Genomic DNA, 21,818 nt, shown 5'->3' with positions numbered 1-21,818 from the left:
CCTGGCGTTTTCACATGTCCTCCCAGCAGGCCTCACTCCATTAGCTGTAGGTGTGAGGGGTCCCACAATGCAGGGTCAACCCTTCTCCAAGTATGGGCTGGCTAGGTGAAAGGTTTTATAGATCCCAATCCATTTCGAGTAATTTGTGTGTGAAAACTGGTCTTGTCCTCTCGCCTCCACCATTGCTTGTATTTGCCACTCCTGCTAAGCGCTGCTTCATGTTTTCTGTACCTGTGGTGACAGTGGTGAGTGGTGCCTTCTGCGGTATTCCCTCAGCTCTGACAGAACAAAGTCAGAATGTTTCCAAACTTAATTAAGGTTTTGGAGAGAGTGTGAAATCACAAGTACTGGTAGCAAAGGAATGCCTTGACAAATTTCACTTAAAAAATTTAGACACCATGAAATTCTAAATGGGAAGGTCTCTTGTTTGTTTTCTCTGGTCCCCCAAATAAATTTTTTAAAAAGAATTCTGAATAAGAAGAGAACTGCAGCAAAACCCAGGCTCCCTTTTTCCATGACAGCGGTGATGATTGGTGCTCCAGTTCTATCAGCATACGCGTTGCTGCAGAGCGGGAGGAGCTGGGACTTTCGACTGCAGTGTAAATGACTGACACCGTGGACCAGCAGGGAACTAATATGAGCCATGGTCCCCACACATCAGCTTGACTCACAGGGCTCCTTGTGCTTGCTAAGTAGAGCCCCGGGCCTGATCCTGAGCGCTGTAGAAACCAGCCTGGCAGAGGCAGCTCAGCTCCCACCTGTCTGTCTCGGAGACACACCCTCTGCTTGCTGTTCCTTCTCACAACCCTAAATCTTGTCTTTGTTTCCTGATTCCAAAGGGAAAAAGACACTAGACCTGACGAAGGCGGGGGTCTTTGTTTTATTATAAGACAGGGTTACTTTACTGGGGTGAGTGTGGGGGCAGTGGTAGGGGATGCTGGCCACGATAAAGGCCTTTATTGATGTATTTCCATTTTATACTGCAGTGCGGTTTTAGTACCCAAAGTTCCTTGCATGCGGACTAATCTATCTCCAAGATGGAAATCAGTTCCCCAAAGACATATTAAAACCTTTTTTATTGTCACTTAATGTATCATTCTTACCTTATCTTCCCATCGCCTTAGAGTGACTATAGGATTAATATTTTTTAGATGAATTCATTCATACCTTTGGGTGAGGAGAGCGTCCGTCGCTGCTTTCTGAAGCCAGACATACTTCCGCATAGTGTTATATTCCATTTGCAAAGCTAGATTGAAAAAGTTTTCTCTTACAATCCTACCCTTTCTTCTGTCTCTAAAGATCAGCCCTAGCAAGGGTGCCTTTTTTTTTTTTTTTTTTGGTGGGAGAAGATAAAATGCTTAGAGTTGCCATCCTTGTTTTCTCCCACAGGGCCACCTCAGTGGTCTGAGAGCAGTTGGCTGGCTGTCCTCTCTCTCTTGGCCCTCCCACCCCCCCGCCCCGCCCCGGCCCCAGGGAGTGGCAGAGAGGATGGCTGACAGGGCCCTGCCACTGCAGCGAGGCACACTGCTACATCGTGGCCCTTCTCACTAGGATGCAGGCGCTGGCTGGTTGTTCAGGAAGTGTGAGGTATCAGCACTGAGCCCGTCACCTCCTCTCTACGAGCCCTCTCCTGACTAGCAGAGGAAAGTTGCTTACACAACCCTGAAAGATTGTTGCAGGCCTTTGCTGAATTTGGGGGCTTCTGCTGAAAAACGTTTTTTCCCAATAGTGCCTGAATGGCCATCATTTGTTATTTTATTCGTTTATATTCCCTTAATACTGCTCCCCTCTCCATTGCACCGAGAGTCGCCAGAGCCTTTCAAGAACTGAGCAGGACAGATTGTTTTCTTTTCCCGGATGGCCAGAGAGAGGGGCAGCAGATAAGAATACCCTGGGCCCCCTAAAAAGGGCAGAGCTGGCTTTGCAGCAGTAGCGCGGAGGATGTAAATGGTCCTCACAGGGATGTAGCCCTTAACATTGGCCTTGTTCTCCAAGTGTAGGAACCCGATGTGCTAAGCAGCCCTAGCTTGAGGGTTTGGTATAGAACACAGAAGAGGCATCTGGTAGTTCTGTGCCTACATTGTGTTGATGAGAGACGTGTGCCACGCATGCCTCACTGCCGCACCACAGCAACAGCACGTCCCCACTCTCGCTAATGACTTCCTCACAGCTTTTCCTTCCGGGGTATGGTAAGTCCTATCTCTTATTTCCTTTACCCAGTGCTAAAAATCTTGGAAGTTGGGTTTTTGTTGTATGGTGGTTCTTTTTTTCTTCTTCTCTTCATTTTCTCCTCTTCCTCCTCCTTTTTTGGGGGATGGGGAGTTAGTGGGGGAAGGGTCCACAAAAGGCAATTAGGTGGACTTACTTTAGTGACAGTAACCCTGGTGGCATAGTGGTTAAGTGCTACGGCTGCTAACCAAGAGGTTGGCAGTTCAAATCCTCCAGGCACTCCTTGGAAACTCTATGGGGCAGTTTTAGTCTGTCCTGTAGGGTCCCTATGAGTCAGTGGGTATATTAGTAACACAAGGAGCCCTGTTGGTGCAGTGGTTAAGCATTTGGCTTCTGACCAAAAGTCAGCAGTTCAGACCCACCAGGAGAAAGATGGTGGCAGTCTGCTTCCATAAGATCACAGCCTTGGAAACTCTATGGGGCAATATTACTCTGTCCTATAGGGTTGCTATGAGTAGGAATCGACTTGCAGTGGGTTTGTTTTTTGGGGGGTTTATATTAGTGACTCCCCTGAAAACCTTGTGGCTTTCCCAGAGGACATAGGTGCAAATAGAATTGTATCATGACTGTATTGACATATTCTCGAAGAGATTGGGCACAAGACTGAGCACAGCGCTGCCCATAAGACCCTTTGAGAGCGTGGTAGGAGGCACTGCCCAGAGCTGATTATTCCTGTGTTTAGAATTTCCTCACTCACATCAAATTGTCTCTTCAACCTGTGAGAATTTGTAGACTGTCCTGACAACCAATTTGAATCTTGGGGGAGGAGGAACAAATAAATTTGTTGGCCTTAATGGGCCCAAATCCATCACATAATCGCGCCACTCTTTGTCTTGCCCCATAGCAGAAACCATGTACAAAATGGGACCTGGAAACTGCCAGTAACAGATGGCCTGGTGCCCGTGCAGTGCCATGTCGTAGCGCCAAGGTCTGCCACCTGTGGCTGCAGAGCTGCCTGGAGCGGCCTGGATGGGTCTGCTGAGCCGGCAAATGGCGGAACCCCACAGCCACTCTTGGGCAGTGTCTGCTGCCACCTGCTGAACTAGAGGGGCTAGGCTGTTGCATAAATGCCCAGTGAGAAATCATACAACAGCATTAAAAATATATTACAGTTGGCGGATATCAGCTCTGCTGGCTTAGCTCTGCTTTCTCCAGGGGTGTTTTTAAAGATGTATGGATGTATGTGTGTATGTATATATACATACATGCATTTATTAGTATTTTTAATATGCTCTGTGAGCAGAGGATTCTGAGTATTAAAGTTTTTGTAGAAAACAAGCAGTGGGACTTACCTTTGAGTTGGAGAATAAAACCTGGATTTGCTAGCTATTTCCTGCAGAAAGAGATTCAGACTCTCATGGCCTTTTAAGCTGACATTTTGTGTATTTTTACTTTATTGCATTAAATGTTGGCCCAATAAAATAGTCAAACAAGCTCTGAAACCATATGAAGGTTCCCACAAATCATGAAAATTTCCCAATTTTAAAATTTCCCTGTTTATCTTTTGGGATTTATCAGTAATGAAAATCTCTTTGCACTTGAAAAATTCCTAGAGGCATTCTCAGTATAGCCACAACAAAAGGGAGCTAACGAAAAGCATGTCCACCATCGATGAGCCCAGCGGCTCTCTCCGTGGACTGGCAGGATTTCTGTTGTGCTCACCTGAAAACAGTATCTTACTTCGTCCTTCCTCAAATAGTAGTTCGGCCTTTGTGAAAATTTCACCTAAGAGAGAGTTTCAGAAGAGATCATTAGACCCAGCTTTCTAATACAGAATTGGGAAGAGGGCTTGCAAGAGGTTCAGGGACAAAGGCTAGGATTATAGAATGAGCTAAAGCAAAATGGGTACAGCTTATACTCCTGTCTTTATGGAAATCACTTCTTCATGTCATTAACTGGGTGCTAATGAGTACTTACCATGCCTTATTGGAACTCTTACTTGATCTTGGAGCGGCCCGTATATTGATTATTCTGTTTTTTTTTTTAAGTTTATCTTTTCATCTATTCATTTTTCCTTCCTCTTTCATGATCTTCCTAGCAGTTGCTTGTGTCTTGGTGATGTTTTTTCAACCAAAAGTCACTGCTCACTGTGTTAATATTGTTTTGATTTGAAATATTGGTTTGCAGATTTCCTCTTAATTTGTATTTATTGTATATATTAAATAAAAAAAGATAGAAGATTTTTATAGCATATATTTTTATGTCGTGTTGGATAACCTTCTGGAAGAATGTCTGGCCTGCTGTGTGGACCCGAGTTTAAACCTTGATAAGGGTAGATTGCCAGTTGGTCTGCTGAAGGGGAGAGACTGAAGACCATGTAAAATAACGGCTATTGCTTTGTGGGACCAACTTAGTCTCTAATTATTTGTTTGTTTGTTTTGTTTTTTTAATAGAAAAATTACATGTTCTTCCATTCAAACCGTTTATGAAACTGTCCAACAGATCTTTTATTTGGTGTAGGTGAGAAGCAAAGGACTGTGAAAGCATCAATGTTTAGTTGGTTTTTTTTTTTTTTTTTTTGGTCATTCTACTAACCTGGCTAAGGTGGATACTGAAATTTTCTCACAGAGACCGTTATTTCTTGCAGTTTTCACTTTCAGAAAGCAAACGAGCTAAGAGAATTTGGCCTTCTGGCAAAAACAAACCACCTTTTGACCCCAGAGGAGAGTCTGTGCCCACTGCCTTTTTCTACAGTGGAAGTTAGCGGCCAGTTGTATTCTAAGACTGCAACATGATTAAAAATAATGCCGTTTCATGCCTCGCCTTTCTCGACCTGAGCCATTTCAGAGCCAGTTTGGCCACTGGGTCTTTGAGATGTGACCGCAGGTTTGATAGGAGAATCAGCTTACCTTGTTGTGGTTACATTCTTCGTTGTTCTTAGCCAGTGCACATTGAAAGGCAGCTCGCTTCCTCTGCGAAAATGAAAAAACATGGCAGGAGACACTGTTTGGGCATCTGCACAGGTATTTATTGTTCCTCACCAATAATTGTACTAATACTTGGGAACACTGTAGAGTTGGTGGTCTAAAGCAGTGATTACAAACTTTTTTGAATGTGACCCATAGTAAGAAATACACTTCACATCATGCCCCAGTTCATACATACAAATAAACACATGTAATTGAAACAGAAGTTTCACAAAGCAGTACTTACCTACACCACATATCTCTGTTCCATTTTAGTCCATGATACAATTTTGGATACTGACCCACATTTTGAAAAATACTGTTCTAAAGGATTTGACATTTGTCATTTTAGTCCTCAGTAAATATGCAAGCATAAATAATCTGTTTATTTCACCTTGGTTTGCTTCAGTGAGAGACAACATAACTAAAAAAACCAAACCCAGTGCCATTGAGTCGATTCCGACTCATAGCGACCCTATAGGACAGAGTAAAACTGCCCCATAGAGTTTCCAAGGAGCGCCTTGCAGATTCGAACTGGCGACCTTTTGGTTAGCAGCCGTAGCACTTAACCACTACACCAACATGGTAGAGTGGAAAAGGCTAGACATGGGGTCAGAAGACCTGAGTTGTAAGTCTGAACTTTGCTACCACTTACTAACCAGATGATCTTAACCTGAAGCCAGATTTTAGAGTTGATAGATGCGTTTTTACTCAGTTCTCTCAACTTTTAAACCTATATTAAAAACATACTTTAAAGTATGATCCAGTAAAGCAGTATTGAGAGACAGTTTAGCATTGGGTAAAAAACAAAGACTACAACCGGATATGCATAGCACACTTGGGCCTGGTCCACAGTAAGACCCATGTTAAGTGTTAGCTAGTCTTAGTGCTGGTATAAGAATTAGTTTTGTTCTCTGAACCTTGATTTCATCATCTGTGATGGGAAACTAATAATACCCAAAGAAGAAAGCAAATTTAAGGATATTTTGCTCCCTTCTTGGGCTCTGTCCTTTTAGACAGAAAAATAGCTGCTCTTTATTTTATAGATTTAGAGAAATTTACTGTCCCTTGGATATCTCAGAATAGTAGGTTTCTTGAGAATCAGAACTGGGTTTGAATCCTGGCTCTGCCTCTTCCTGGTTGGGAACCCTTGGTCAGGTGTTAAAGGATTAGCAATAATGTCTTTTAAGTGCCTAGAACAGTGCCTGGCACTTAATTGCTCACTGAATGGTATCTATTATATGTTATAGAAAGCTTGAAACCAAAAATATATTCAAGGAGTCAGGTGAGGGTCTGCTTCCAGGACCCTGGCTGTGAGGAGGCAGTGTGCAGATGGGGTAGATGTTAATGGAATGTTCTTTATTGAGTGGGCCAGCTGTAGTAGTAGAAGGGTCAGAGTAGAGGACTATGAGCAATTAAAAAGTGCTTGTGGGTGACTTGAGGGATATTAGTGAGACGTCTGGCATCAAGCAGAGGTGAGACATTGAGCCCTTCTCTATGCCCAAGGGTCTTCAGAGTAGCAGGGAACCCTACTCAATGAGGGACGACTCCTCCCAATTCACCCTTCAGCCCCAGCTCACCTCTCCAGAGGCCGCATGTTCTGATAAGCTATAGAAGTATATTTCCAGTGTGAGGAGCCTAAGAGGCGTCTCACAGGAGAGGGATTGCAAGGAAACACAGACGTGGAAAAGGGAAGTCAAGGAAGATGTATGAGAAACCTGGTCTGTGGCAGGTATGCGTCTGGCTAACTTTTTAGTTCTTTAATTCTAGCAGGCTGTTTTCCTTTTGAAGTCCCTGAGTGATACAAACAGTTAAGCAATAGACTCTTAGCCAAAAAGTTGGGGGTTTGAACCCACCCAGTGGTGCTTGGAAGACAGGCCTGGTGATCTGCTTCTGAAAGGTCACAGCCTTGAAAACCCTGTGGATCACAGTTCTACTCTGCACACGTGGGGTTGCCACGAGTCGGGATAGACTCAGACAGCAAGTAACAACCATTCTCATTTGAGGTGTGTGCTCTTTACAAGAAAGTAACTGCCACTAGATGGCATAAGGATTGTGCACTGTTCTTCTAACTGTTCAAATTATTAATATCTTTATGATTCTTTTCAAAAGATAGGCCACTGGTGTGCTGTTTTTAAAAATAAAATATGCTGTGTAACCTATTTTAGCATTTCATTTTAGAAAGGAATAAATGATGAAAAGCTAAAATTTGAAACCTCTATTTTGTGGGCTCAGTTTGTGTTACAGAGAAAGCCCAATTTTTGAGATACGTAATGGTTAATGGCCTCTGTTCATATGTGAGTGATGCCAAAATTTGATTCTCATGTACAAATGCTTCATTTGATTTGTTTTTGTAAGATTTTTGGAACGTGCTTTATAATGAATATTTTAAAGAAGAGACTAATCTACCCCTAAGCAATATTTTTTTCTTTTTCTTTCTTGACCACTAGTTGAAAATTCATCTCTTAGAAAACTGAGGATTGCGTTTCTTGCGGAATGTTCTGTTGCTTTTAAACAAATGTGTCTAATTACTGCTTTACATTTGTGCATCAATGGTGTGCGTGCGTGTGTGTGTGTGTGTGTTGTGTAGGTGAATCTGGGTGCAGTTAAGTGAATGGGACGGACTCGTCATTGACCAGGAAGGGTTGAGGAAGCTCAGAGAGGAGATGGAGGAGATACTGAACATCCCACTTAACCCCATCTTTTCTGACTCTCCCGTGGTGACTGAAGTCTGCCTCTCTGACCCCCCAACCTTCTCCCCCATCCCCCCAAAAAACAGAAGAGGTCTGTGAGACAGTAATTGTCATCTCTCCCATCCCTCCCACGCCACCACTCATGGGTCCTTTAGAGGATCAGCTTCCCACAGCAGCAGCCACAGAAGGGTGTGGCAGAGTACACTGTGTGCCTCTCCTTTGTTTGAGAACAACAATCGCAACAAGGGATGATAATAGTTCTTAGCTTTGTTTTATAAACTGTGATACTACGGTATAGACATTATATGTAGCCATGGAAGACCCCTCAGTTACAACAACGAGAGGCAATTCATAATAAAGGTTTGTTGACCTGATGTATCATTTGCTATGAAGAGTATAAACAAGGCCCATTAGAAATCCTTGCCATCATCTTGTGTCTGAGTTCCCTGCTTGATGGCCAGACACAAGCACATGGTGACTAGCTGCCCTCTTCTGAATGGAGCACACAGGGTCCTAGCTTTATGTGCTCTGATGTATTGAGGCCACTCCATTACTAGGCAGGTGGCCTAATATCAGTGTAGGTATCTTGCATCCCACATCATTCAACGACATGCATTTTTGAACAGAGTGGGCACTCTCTAGCAACTGCTGATTTCTTTTCTCTGATGTCTGAAGCTGTATCTTCTCATTGTGTCTTCAGAATCACAGCAAGGACTACCTTGGAGTAGTCTTTGTGAGGAAGCTACGTCCTGGGCTGCTGGCCCTCATCTCTGTCCATCCCAGTGCACGGCCCAGGGTTTGATAGTAGATATGGGAGAATCCTGGACCAGTATGTAAGGGATCTGGGGAAGATTAGTTATATTTCATTTAAATTTATATAGCAGTCTTATCCTGTCACCCCCCTCCCCCCAATTTTTAAGGACCAGGAGACTTTTATTTAGGACTGTTTGAATGAAATATATTAAAAATTACAGCTGTTAAAATATAAGTGATCAAAAGCTAATTAATTAAACTTGACAGTTTCAAATAACAAGTGAACTGACAAATAATGTTTTAATTTAGCATGTTATTGTAAAAAGCTTTAGCTTAATTCTACTTTTGTATTATATTCCCCCCCGCCCCCCTCCCCCCAAAAAAGGCAGAGGCATGGCTCCGAAAAAACAGATCGGTTGGACGTGTATAAATGCACCAGTAGTGGTGTTTGACACACACGTACCTTATATTCTAGCATATGGGTGGATCTCATGGACAGCGTGACTTGAATTCTTCCCTGTTACAACTAAGACTTTGGTCTCTACCTAGATGATGGGTCATCTTCCTTGTCTCTGCTCGGCCCCCAAGCCTCAAGCTGTGGAAAAGAAACTTCACCCACGTCCAAAGGGCAGGTTGTTGGCATTGAGGCAGGCACATAAGCCTGCCCTGTCTGTCTGTCTGCCTGCAGCCATGGTTGTGTGTCAGGACATCACCAGGACAGTGTCTTCTTGTCCTTAAGACCACAGTTCAAGCAAATAAGGGCAATGGACAGCAACAAGAAAGTCACCCTGGCATCTCTTTCTTTAATGTTACTGATAGATGTAAATCTAATTGGTTCTATTAATAGAGCTACATTTACTGAGCCTTCGGCCAAGAATTTGACTACATTATGTCATTAAATATTCATTTTACACATGAGTAAACTGAGGTTTAGAGAGTCTAGGTGACTTGGCTGAAGTCATGCCATTAGTAATTAGAGGCACTAGGATTTGAAACTAGGCTTGTCATACTCCAAAGCCTGTGCTCTTGGCCGTTGTGGAGTTGCATTTTGCAGGCATTTAGCGTGTGCATATTAAACTAGACTTAAGGACCGTCACCTCTTCACCCCACCTATATTAAGCAAGCAGTGGATGTCATCAGGCCTTGAAACAGGCAGTGCACACTGGCAAAGTCTTGGAAGAAATGTGTAAATAAATGATTTTTAGGGTTTTCTAGGCATTGACAAATGAAAAACACCCAGACAAGTGGGTAGTGGCAGCTTCCGTAATGTTAGAAAGAAATTGAAGAATTAATTGAAAGCAACAGAAAAGTACAGCCTAGAGACCAGTTAGAGGAACTGTGACTGGCTGTAGAGCCCAAACCGACAATATGGGCCATTTGGAATTTTGAAGGGCAGTTTGACTCTGTTCATTTTTGCCCTGTTTGCAGGAGCAGGGACTTTACCCTGCTGCTGCTTTGTGGGGAGACTTTACCTTCTAACAATCAAGTGCCCACAGAATGACAGAAACTAGGAAACATCTGTAAAAGCCATGTATTTAGATGTTTTCAAGTTGAGAAATTTTGGGGAGATGGGCAGAGGAGCAAATATCCTTGTTTTTTTTTTTTTCTTACAGTGCAATTTTGATTATTTGAAAGTTAATTTTAACCCAAGTTGTGTCATTTTTCTCCCCTTTTTTAGGGTTTCCTGAAGAATGAGAAGGACAATGCCCTGCTGTCTGCCATTGAAGAGTCCCGGAAGAGGGTAAGAAAATGAACCAAAATGTACACGTATACGGTTGTGAGGGCAGCAATGTCTGCCATTGGAATGCAGGCTCTGGGAGCTGGAATCTGTCCCAAGGCCAGGCCTGTCCCACTCAGAGAGTTAGTTCACCAAGGGGAGTGCAACAAAAACCATCTTTGAGGTTCTGGTCACTCTACATGCAGTGACTGAAACATGTCTGAGACACTGGACTAGACAATTAACTCTTAAGTTAATCTTAGAAGAGCCAGAGAAGTCTCTGGTGTCATTGTTGCAGTATAAGCGGTAGTTTGGTTTCTACTAAATCAGCAGTTCTGAAAAGCAATGAAAATTTGCTTTGATCATTTAGAATTTTCCTCAGACATTTTTTCCCTTTTATCATACAATTTGACTTTCTGTGGTGTCTTTCATGTTAGTAATTTCTCCGAGCTCTAAAAAAAATTGTAGCTCAGTACTCAAAAAGCTGGTAAATGACTAAATCAGCCAGAGCAGCCATTATATGTACAGCAGAATTATACAGCAGGCGTTCCCTCAGGATGCTTTCAAAGATAGTTTACTAACACGTGAGTTACCTTCGTCTGTCTCTGACAAGGATCAGAAGATCAAAACCTTTTCAGAACATCCCCTTACAAAGAAATTTTCAAGCCTCTGAAGATTTGGGGGAGGGAGGAGAAGGGTTAGCAATCAGGTGGAGCTGGTTCGGAAATGCAGCTTTCTCCAGGAGGGAGGCTGGAAGGGTCCAGACCAGTGTGCCAGCTGTGGCTGTCTCTCCAAAGCGTAGTAGTAGCGTTGAAGCCGGACCTTGGTTTTGCTGTTTACAGAACCCTTATATCAAGTGAAAATGTCTTATGTATTATTTGTGTGGTTTAAAAAATAATAAAGTAGAAAAACTTCCTCTCAATGTGCTTTATTAAACTATCCTGAGAAGGTGAAAATGTCTCCATAGTGCTGACGTGAGGTAGGGTGGCACGGGGCTTGCCAGCTCTAACTTAAAAGGAAACGTTCCATTGGAATTATTTAAATGACTGATATGTTTAATTATCAGAGTCGAACGCCCCAAAATTTCCATTAATTATATTTTTGGCAACAGTACTTTTTCCTAGAAATATAGAAATTCACTGAATTCAGACTTGAAAATATAAAAGAAAAAAGAGTTATTTGGGTAGCTGCTTTGAGTTACTTACTCCCCACCATGGACTCTCCTGCCGAAAAGGACCAGCGAAATTAAATTAGGATTGTCGAATGCCACCAAGCCTTATTAATCCGTTTACCCTGCGGAATGTGTTTCTGCAATTGGCAGTCTCTGAACATTGTGCCATACTGAAGCTGTGCAGCCAGCCAAAACATTTAAGTGACATACCCCAGTGCAAAATGTGCGCATATGTGCCTGTGAGAGGGACATTCTGGTGTCGGGAGCCGGCCTGGGCGAAGACCTTTGACCTGGCTGGACAGGGCGCCTGGTGTTGAGCAAGAGCCATTTACAAACAAAAGGTGATGGCTTCTTGGCATTTTGATCATGATTTCACATTTGAATAACTTGCCAGTGTCCTGCTGAAATGCCAAGAAAACAGGCAAACAAGCTACCAGCCCTCGAATGTGGCCTATCTTTTCCCATTTGGTGCATCCTAGCAGAAAACAGAACAACACTATCAGAACATATGCAGAGTTTCTAAAAGCCAGCAACAGCTCAGTAATAAGCGGGTGTGAAGGCAAAGCATATTGCTCTCTCCCCTTTATGAAAATGGGGTTTAAGTGCTTCCCACCTGTTCTTTGTTCAGTCACCCAGCCTCTCCCCACCTTCCTTTCTTAACTGTGTTCAAAGAGAAATATTTTCCACATGTAACAGTAACTTGAAAGATTCAGATTTAATTTCTAATTGTTTCTCCACTGCCTTGCCATTTCCTGTAGTTTGTCTTTCTACTCCCAGGCACTTGCCTTCCTTTTAATTTTTAGACCTCTGGCACCCATCTGGTTTATCCCCTTTCTCTCCTCCCTTGGATTTCTTTCCTTCTTGTCCCTGCTGCTCGCTAGCTCCCACCTGGCCTCAGGCCCTCACTGTCCTCCTCTTCTCTTAGTTCTTAGTTGAGTAACTCTGTTGACTCTCTCATTAGCACCTTTGCTTGACATTCTTCCATGTACCTAATCCATTCTTTCAGACACGAATATAAAAGGAATAGGCTGGAGTGGAAGAGGGCAGATGGGTGGCTGATCATCCTTGATTACACCACAAATTGGATGTTCCATTATCTCTAATGTAATTAAGATAAGCTGGAGGGGTGGCATGGTCAAGGGAAGAGAATTTTAATGTTGGGCCATTTATTTTTATTTGAAGCTCCTTATTACACTGATGATGAATGGAGCCGCAGTGCTGTTCATTCAGCTTGTGGAGCTGTTCCTAAATCAGTAGCCTGGCATACTTTGCAGATATATCTGACTGAGGCTTTGAGCCCAGAAAGCTGCCAGTTTTCAGAGTACTTCTTGTGATAGCAAAGCAGGAGTTCTTGGCTTGCAGGTGGGTAACCTAATTAACAGGGGGTTGTTACCGTAATTCCCACTATTGCTGTTCTGACCCTTAAATGATGCAGGAAGTCTCCCCACCGTCCTAATCAGCAGTTCTCTAGGTGGTGTATTGTGTCTGCTCTTCAGTTGACTTTGGACTCTGCCATTTCTTTATTAACCAGAGGACTTGTCCTTATGAAAAACTCTTGTGACACAAATCAGGTGGCCAGCTTTGTAGTGTCTTGGGCCAGTGCCACAGCTTAGTCTATGCCTTACTTCCTGTTGCAAGTTCTGAAAGCTGTATGGTACGCCAGTCCTTTCTCACCTCCTTATTTCTACCACCCTGGTCCTTGTGCCAAGGAGCCCTGGTGGCACAGCGGTTAAGCACTCAACTGCTAACTGAAAGGTTGTCGGCTCAAACCCATCAGCCAGTCTGCATGATAAAGATGTGGCAGGCTGCTTCCATAAAGATTTACAGCCTTGGAAACCCTATGGGGCAATTCTGCTTTGTTCTGTAGGGTCTCTAGGAGTTAGCATTGACTCAATGGCAACAGGTTTGGTTTGATTTTGGTTTTTCGGTCCCACCATTTTCCTTTGGTGGGAGAGGTTCAAGACTGAGGAGGCAGTTGGTTTGAGCGCTAAGTAGAAAGTGTTTTAGAAGAAGTTGTGGTTAACTTGTGCGCTCTTTTCTGGATACCTACTGTGCAAATTACCTCTCTTTCCCTAATATCCCACCTTTCTGTTCCACCGTACTTCTGTGTATTCATATGCATAGCTTGTGTGTTCAATTTCACCGCTGTGAACAAGAGGCAAGGATTTTTCTCTGGCTGCTTTTCATCCCTGGCTAATTGACTGGAATGGTTCATTTTGACTCTCAGTGAGAAGAAAACCAGGTATAAGACTGCTTTTAAAGTTTGCAGTTGTCATGTTTTCCTGTCTCAGGATACGTATTAGAAAAACCAAACCCACTGCCGTTGAGTCGATTCCTACTCATAGTGACCCCAGAAGGTTTCCAAGGCTGTAAATCTCTATGGAGGCAGACTGCCACATCTTTCTCCCACAGAATTGCTGGTGGATTTGAACCACTGACCTTTCGGTTGGCAGTCGATTGTTTTAACTGCCGCACCACCAGCGCTCCTTAAATATTAGAAAAGGGATCCATTAATAGATGGACCAAAATCACACTTGCAACCTGATCATTTTTTGTGTGTCTTTTTTACGTTTTAATAAATATTGATCTAAACTCAAACATCCCGTTTATAGGAAGAGTATATGTGATTTTTCTAATAGTTCCCCAAAGCTCATGTATATGGATATTATCAGTATAAATTATCTGCATTGCCAAAAACAAAGTAGGCATTACTAATACTCGTTCCCTTGGTGCTGCCTAATTAGATGCCAATCTGATTGTAAATTGAAACGGCTTTTTGAAAAGTGGGTTTAAGCTGATGGGAAACCTGGTCTACCAATTAAAGAATAATAGGCTCTGCATGGTCATGATTCAGTATGTCTCTGTAAGGTGCTTTAGTTTTCTCCTCAGAGGTACGTTCGTTGTTCCTTTCCGCCTTCCTTTTCTTCCTCCCCCCCTTTCCTTTTCTTCTGAGTGCCTTTATTCTGGCAACTGCCTGCATTAGTTGTCACCAGTAGACAGTAGACAGAGGTGAGGTTTGCCAGACTTTTCAAAGTGACTGGGCGTAGACTGGTAGAAAACCTAATGCCAGAAAACTGTTTTTCTTTCACTGACTTGCTTCCTCTTATGAAAATATTAGTATTTCTTAAAAAAGGGAAATCACTGAAGAATCTTTTATCTTTTGTTATCTTAGATACTTATGACATCTTAAATATCATTGATTTTATATTATTTTATTTACTACATAGAAAAAAATACTGTAATTTAAACCCTGACATGCTATCTGTTATACTATGCAGCCTAATTTCAAAGGTTTTAAAAAGATGTTTGTTTTAGAATCGATGAAACCATGTATTGTGAACAGAGGTCACTAAAAACCCTTTAAGGATAATTTTTAAAGTCAATTGCTTTTGCTTATGGAGAAGTGGAAGCTCTGGGGGGCTTTTCATTTCTCTTGGGCTTTACAGGGTAACTTGTTCTCTGTTTTGTCACCTGAGGCATTGTTCTGCTCCTCTCTGACAGACCTTCGGCATGGCTGAGGAGTACCATCGAGAGTCAATGCTGGTTGAGTGGGAGCAAGTGAAACAGCGAATTCTCCACACGCTGCTGGCATCAGGGGAAGATGCCCTTGACTTTACTCAAGAAAGCGAGGTAGGTTGAATCCCAAAGATACACCACTACTAATAAAAATGTGAGGTCAGAGAACACTTGTCTACTTGACTACTGGCAGTCTTGGCACAGTTGATCACTACCTCTCCTCTTGAAACACCTTCTTAAGTTGGCTTCTAAGACGTCTACATTTGCCTGAATCTCTTCCAACTAGCCTGACTGCTTCTGCTCAGTCTCTTTTGCTGGATTTTCCTCAAACTCTCTGACGTCTAGATGTTTGAGTGTCCCAGGCTCCATCTCTGATCTCTTCTTTTTTCTCTCTTAATCACTTCCCCACTGATCTCACCTGGGCTTGTGGCTGTAAATACTATTCTGTGTGCTAAGGACTCTCAGACTAACATCTGTATCCCCGAACCCCACACTCAAATATCCAGTTACCTTCTTGGCTTCACTTGGATGTCTAATAGTCTCTCAGATAAACATGTCCAGAATTGAGTCATGATAGCAATCACCCCTCCCTCTTCCCTCCTTCCGCAGCCTTCTCTTCTCACAGAGTTCCGCATCTTTATAAATGACAATCCAGTTTTTCACTTGCTCAGGTCAGAGCCTTGGCTTCATTTTTGTCCTCCCCTTCTTGCCCATCTCACACGCAGTCTCCCCCAAATGTTGGCAAATCCAATTAGCCCTACCCTCAAAATATGCCCAAGAATCCGCCCACTAATCACTACCTCCACTGTTAGCACCCTGGTCCAAACCACCATCGTCCCTTGCTCAGATTATTGAACTGGCCTTCTAGTTGGTTGTTACCGCTATCTATTGCTATGTAACAAATTACTCCAGACCGTAGTGGCTGATAACAACAAGCATTTATCATATCACAGTTTCTGTGGGTCAAGAATTTGGGAGCAGCTCAGCTGGGTGGCTCTGGCTCTGAGTCTCATGAGGCTGCAGTCAAGGTGCAGTCAGCCCTGGGGTTCAGATCCTAGCTGCAGCACTGGCTGGTTTTGAGACCTTGTCCAGTTAGTCAACCCTGCAGACCTTCACTGTCTTCACCGGTGAAATGGCTTTAATGGAAAGATTAGTGATAATGTAAAGCACCTGACCGATAACGGCCATTCCTTACTATTGTTTGAAAAAAAAAAGTTTCAGATAATTTGGAGGTGAAGATTAAAAATTATAATGCTATAAAAATTATAATCTAATATTAGACAGTTTCAAGGTGGGTTTTCAAGTAATATTACATTGTATCCTGATAAGCCTTTTTCCCAGCAGTTTTGTTTCATGGATAGCACACATTCTTTTCTTGTGTTGAGAAAGGAAAAACTGAAGCTTACGGAGACATGGACTAAGCTGGTGAGACCCAGGACTGTAGGCTTCCTGGCTGTCGCTCCTTTAAAGTCTGGGTCGAGAGTGGGTAGCTGGCCAGCTTCTCCTGCCTGCAGGGTAACTTCATGTGTCCCACAACTGCATACCTGCTCCTGATTTAAAAACCAGTGTTTCTGTTTAATTAGCCCCAAAATAAATGGATGCTAAAGTTATTCGTCTTAGGAAATTGCTCACTAAGGACTCTATCCCACATTTCTTAGTCAAATTGTATCCCAACCCACGTCAGAGTCTTTGGGAAAGAAGAACGAATGTATAAAACCTTTGACCCAACCTAATGTTTCTTTCTCAGTTCCTCGTGAAGCTAGGCAAATAACTAGACTAGCTCATGGTTTTATAAGCTTCATTTTTAAAATGGTGTTAATAGGTTGTGGTCTGTACTGGGATTTGGGATTAATTAAAAGTTGCTAATGAGAGATCCTTTCTCAACTGCTCTTCTCTTAAAAATGGGCTATTTAGTAGACTCTTCTTCCCTGACCTCAGGAGTCCCTTTGGAAGGGAGTTACTGATGCTCTTGCTATTTTCTATTGTGACATCCAGCAGGGTGGACAACCTTGCTCTACAAGTGGTGCAGATGGTTCTCTTTGGGTTATCTAGGGAGTCGCCATTTCTTGGAACCTTATAGTTTTTGTTGTCTGTTGTTTTTGGTTTTTTTTTTTACTTTTTTCCTACAGTGTACCATATATACAGAAGTGTACAGATCATAAGTGTACAGCTCAATGAGTTATCACAAACAGAACGCACCAGTGTAACCAGCGCCCAGATGAAGAAACAGAGCATTACCAGCACCCCAGCCATCCATCTTGTGTCCCTTTCCATTTACTACCCACCTCACCAACAGGACAACCACTATCCTGACTTCTGATATCATAGAGTAACTTCACCTGGTTTTGAACTTTATGTAAATGGAGCCATATAATATCTACTCTTGTTTCTGGCGTCTTTTGCTTAACATCTTACATATCATTACTTGTAGTTGTAGGTCATTAATTCTCATGGCCAAACAGTATTCTATTATGTGAATAACTGCAGTCTATTTATCCATTCTAGTATTGACGGACATTTGGGTAGTTACCAGTTCTTGACTTTTATAAATAGTACTGTTGTGAACATTCTTGTCCATGTCTTTTGGTGAATGTATGTTTTCATCTCCGTTGGGTGCATCAAAGAGGAGAATTGCTGGGTCATAGGGGTGAATTAACCAGTAAGCATGGTATGAACCAGCTTACACTAAGCAAGGTACACACCGGCTTACTTGTGATTACTTACTAATTTGTAGTACACAACTGAGGTGAAATTGTACACTACAGATTAGTAAGTAATCACAAGTAAACCTGTGTGTACCTTGCTTGTTGGGTGACCTGTCCCTATATAGGACATGCATGTGTATGTTCAGCTTCAGTAGACACTGCCAAATGGCTTTCCAGAATGGTTGTATCAGTGTACTCTCCTACCAGCAGTATGTGAAGATTCCATCTCTTCACTGCACTTGGCATTTTCTGCGTTTTTTTAATTTAGCTATTCTGATGGGTCTATGGAAATGTGTTTTTATAGGCTGTTTTCCTAATGATAGAAAGATGATATATTATCTCTACTTGGATAGGTACTTTCTCCACCCTTTTTATAGGAGATCACCCAGTGTGAAGGCCAGAAGACAGGCTTTCGAATTCAGCAGGCCTGGGTTTCTAGGCTGGGTTTCTTCATTGTAAAATGCCTCTCTTGCAGAGCTGTCATAAAGAATACAGATAACGTATGTAAAGCGCCTAGCCCAGTGCCTGGCATAGAGCGCATACTTGGTACATCCTAACAGTTATTTGTGGTGCTTGTTAGTATTTGGTAGGCTACAAATTATTAAGTTGACATTAATCATTTTAAGATGGATCTGTCCCTTTTTAAGTGTTGCCCTTTGTTTATAAGTTGTTGCTAGTAATGAAAAAAATACCTTTGGGCATAAATAGGAGAAAAATTAAAGAAGTATGACGTGATATCTAAAATATTCTTTCCTGAGCACCTTAGTACCAGGAATAAAGCTGTTGGAATCCAAAGAGTCATTACGTAGTTAGAAAGGAGGCTTCAGATCATTTTGAGCTGATCTTACATTTGAAGGAAAATGTTTAAATTTGGATAATTTATTATAAAGAGCAGCTCAAGGCTTTCTTTTTTTTTTTTAATTTAAGCAGAAATGGACTAGGATATGGTGGGACTAGGATATGGTGGCTCCTGAAACAGTTTTCCCTCAAGCCTTCCTATAACAGAAGAACACAGGGACATTGGTAATATCTGTTCCTGGCAAGTTTTAATAAAGGAAGTGATGCTTCAACAGCATATAGTCAATTTGGGAAATTAATTTCCTTAGGATATCATTGAAGAAAGAGGTATAATGTTTAAAAAGGAAGTTGGGCAATTTAAAGATTGTTAATAACTTCTCAAATTGTGGTCTGAATAAAAATGATGTGCTTTGAAGCAAGAAAAAGATTCCTGCCTAATAATTCTTGTGCCCCAGTTCTTGCATCTGACCAGTGTGAACAAGAGCACCCCCGGTCCCCCAGTTCTATGCTTCTTGCTTGACAGTGAGTGGAATTTAAGCAGCGTTGGGAATATTTGATATATTTTAGCCATCTTTTAAAACCCTATGTAGAGGTCAATTTATCTATCCCTCAATGTAGTCTAGTGGCTGTGTTGTTATTGTTGTTGTTAGGTGCCATTGAGTCAATTCCTACTCATAGTGACCTTATAGGACAGGCTAGAACTGCTCCGTAGATTTTCTTAGCTGTAATCTTTACAGGAGCAGATTGTCAGATCTTTCTCCTGTGGAGTCTCTGGGTGGGTTTAAACTATCAGCCTTTCCGTTAGCAGCCGAATGCTTAACCATTGTGCCACCAGAGCTCCTTGTGTTAGTATTAGACATAGTCAGTGGGTAGTCCCTTGATGAATTATCTGGAAGATGACTTGGCCTACCAAGCAACAGGCTCATTAGAGAAGCTGAACAGAAAATGGTAGTAACATTCCATGCTGTGGTCTGGAATAGTGTATGTTGAACAAAGTCTCTAATTTTGGTAACTACTGACTTAATGCCATATTTCATCAATTCTCACTGTAAAATGGTAGGAGTAGTAGTAGCATGGAAACCTGTCTAATTTCATGGGGGGATAATATGAATCAAAATCAGCCTAAGGCTGATCCCCGTGAGGTGGAGGTCAGACATACCTTCACTTTCCAACCTTTTTTATCAGTTCTGACACCGGCCGTCCCTCGCATGGCACTCTATCTGCTTCTTTATTGGGTTCGACAATGTGTTGCAATGGCCATACAGAACTCAAAGACCATACTTACAGTTAAGTGGTTTATTAAGGAGCAGGGTACAACTCAGGATCGGCCCCCTGAGGACAGTCCTCTTCTCGGCCCCCTCAGAACAGGCTCCTCTTGGCCCTGCCATCTGTTACCACTGACTGACACAAGGCCCCTTCTGGGCCTGTTGCCATTGACTTTGCTGTTGGGCCCCTTCCGGGCCTGTCACTGTCTTTACTGTTACAATCCTTGACCTCTGTTACAGCTCTTTTAGGCGATTCCTTGTCTCCTCTCTCTCTGTTTCTTCTCTCTTCCTTCTGCTTTTTCCTGTCTCAAAAACCTTTGTGGTATTAGCTTCTTATATGTATAACTCCTTGCCAATTTCAAGGCCTGGCCATCTCACCAGGACCATGAGCTGACCAATCCCCTCTCAGTAGGCCATAGACACTTCATTTGCATAGTAGGCTATAGACACTTTATTTGCATAGTCCATAATCATTTCATTTGCATAGTCTATTGACCAATCTCTACAAGGCACATTCTAACCACAGGGCAGGCTACAGCCCAGGGCCAGGCAAAAAGTATCAAACCATCCTTGTTTATAGTTTACCCAGGAAATGTCAGTCAGTTTGAACAAAAGAAACAAACCTTCTGGGGCAGAAAACTAGGGCACAGATAACTCCTCAGGGCTTAGGGGAAAAATCTCTCAAGCCGTGTTTCCAAAGAATCAAGGAAAAAGGCCACAGAAAGGAACTCATTTCACCACACCCAGTCATACATTTTTCCCACATTTTAACATCTCTGAAATCAGGATATGTCTTAAATTCAATGGTGTGTCATAGTTTAATTGACAGCTTTTTTCTTTCCTCATGGTAAATAAAATAACATTATATCTTACAGTAGGTAGTATGTTAGAGTCAGTGAAATACAGTAAAATATAGACTGGCAAGATAGTTTGAAAATCCCAGACTGGATATTTCAAACTGTAGTTTTGGCCCCTGGCCCTTTCCAGGGGGTTGAGAAGGTGACTGCTCTGCATGGACCTGTTTCACATATTAGAGTTAGAGCAGGATTTCAGGTATAGAAAGTGCTCTGCTGCTGTTTTACAAAAGTTAAAAAACAAACTCCTCAGGCCCTTGATTTCATTGTCATGACGTATCGTACATGAACACCTTCTCTTACATAGTATTCAGGTGGTAGAGGTATAGAGGTGTGTATATCCGCGTGTGAAAACTCAGCCACTGTCCTCTGCCCCCCATCCAGAGGTAGCGTCTGTCAGCAGTGCACACATCCCTCCAGTTCCCTCTCAGGTATTTATGTGCTCAGCCATCTGTATATGTACATCTTATGAATTTATTCCATCAATGGCTTAACTATATATGTACATATATATATATGTATTTTTTTTTAATTTTGTATCTGGAATTTAATTTTTTTTTTTTAAGCTGAATGTATTTTGGAGCTTTTTCTAGGTTAGTACAAGTCGGTCTCTGTTGGTTTTTAGTGACTATAATATGCTCCATCGTAAGAATGGCCCAAATATTCTTCTCATTTTATCCATGAGGAATGAGAGTCCAGAGAAAGTAGATGTCGTTACACAAGGTCACGTAGTCGTTGGTTGGGTTGCATTTAGAACCTGGGTCTTCTGGTCCCCAGTTGGCATTTTATCCTAGTGTGCTGACCTTCTAGGTACAGATTTTATAGCCAGCTACTGTAAATGAATCACTTTGTTCCATTTGGCATGCGTAAAACCAAAACATTCCACTTGGGCATTAAACTTTCTTCCTTCTATGCTGCCGTCATGTTTTCTTTTAGGAATGTTAGTTATATTCCTTTTTCTCTCACTAGAATGTGAACTCCTTGGGAAGAGTTTTTATTCACCCCTGGAGGTGCTTTGCACAATAGTAGGTGCTTAATAAAAGCATTGCAGTTCACTCCCCGCCACTCTCCAACCACGTCCTACCTGTTCTGGAATGTTCTCTTAAGATGGCTGTTTTGGGGATACCATCTACTCCAAGAATATCTTAGGTCTGCTGCCAGAGGCTGCTGTTTCTCCACATATCTCCAGCCTCCTGGTGAACCCCTACTTG

At 42.3% G+C, this 21,818-nt stretch overlaps 1 protein-coding gene across 2 annotated transcripts in view; it reads left to right on the top strand.

Annotated features, from left to right (window-relative positions):
• The window catches only part of NUP93 (nucleoporin 93), a 114,723-nt gene that overhangs the window by 66,052 nt on the left and 26,853 nt on the right, over positions 1-21,818 (top strand). For both annotated transcript variants that reach the window (XM_023555580.2, XM_003416298.4), the window contains exons 4-5: positions 10,260-10,322; positions 14,971-15,099. In XM_023555580.2, coding sequence (XP_023411348.1) covers positions 10,260-10,322; positions 14,971-15,099 — 192 coding nt within the window. The remainder of the gene's footprint in view (positions 1-10,259; positions 10,323-14,970; positions 15,100-21,818) is intronic.

The sequence above is a fragment of the Loxodonta africana genome, chromosome 21, assembly GCF_030014295.1.
Source record: "Loxodonta africana isolate mLoxAfr1 chromosome 21, mLoxAfr1.hap2, whole genome shotgun sequence".
In the NCBI taxonomy this organism is placed as follows: Eukaryota; Metazoa; Chordata; class Mammalia; order Proboscidea; family Elephantidae; genus Loxodonta; species Loxodonta africana.
This window is presented reverse-complemented; position numbering and strand designations above follow the sequence as displayed.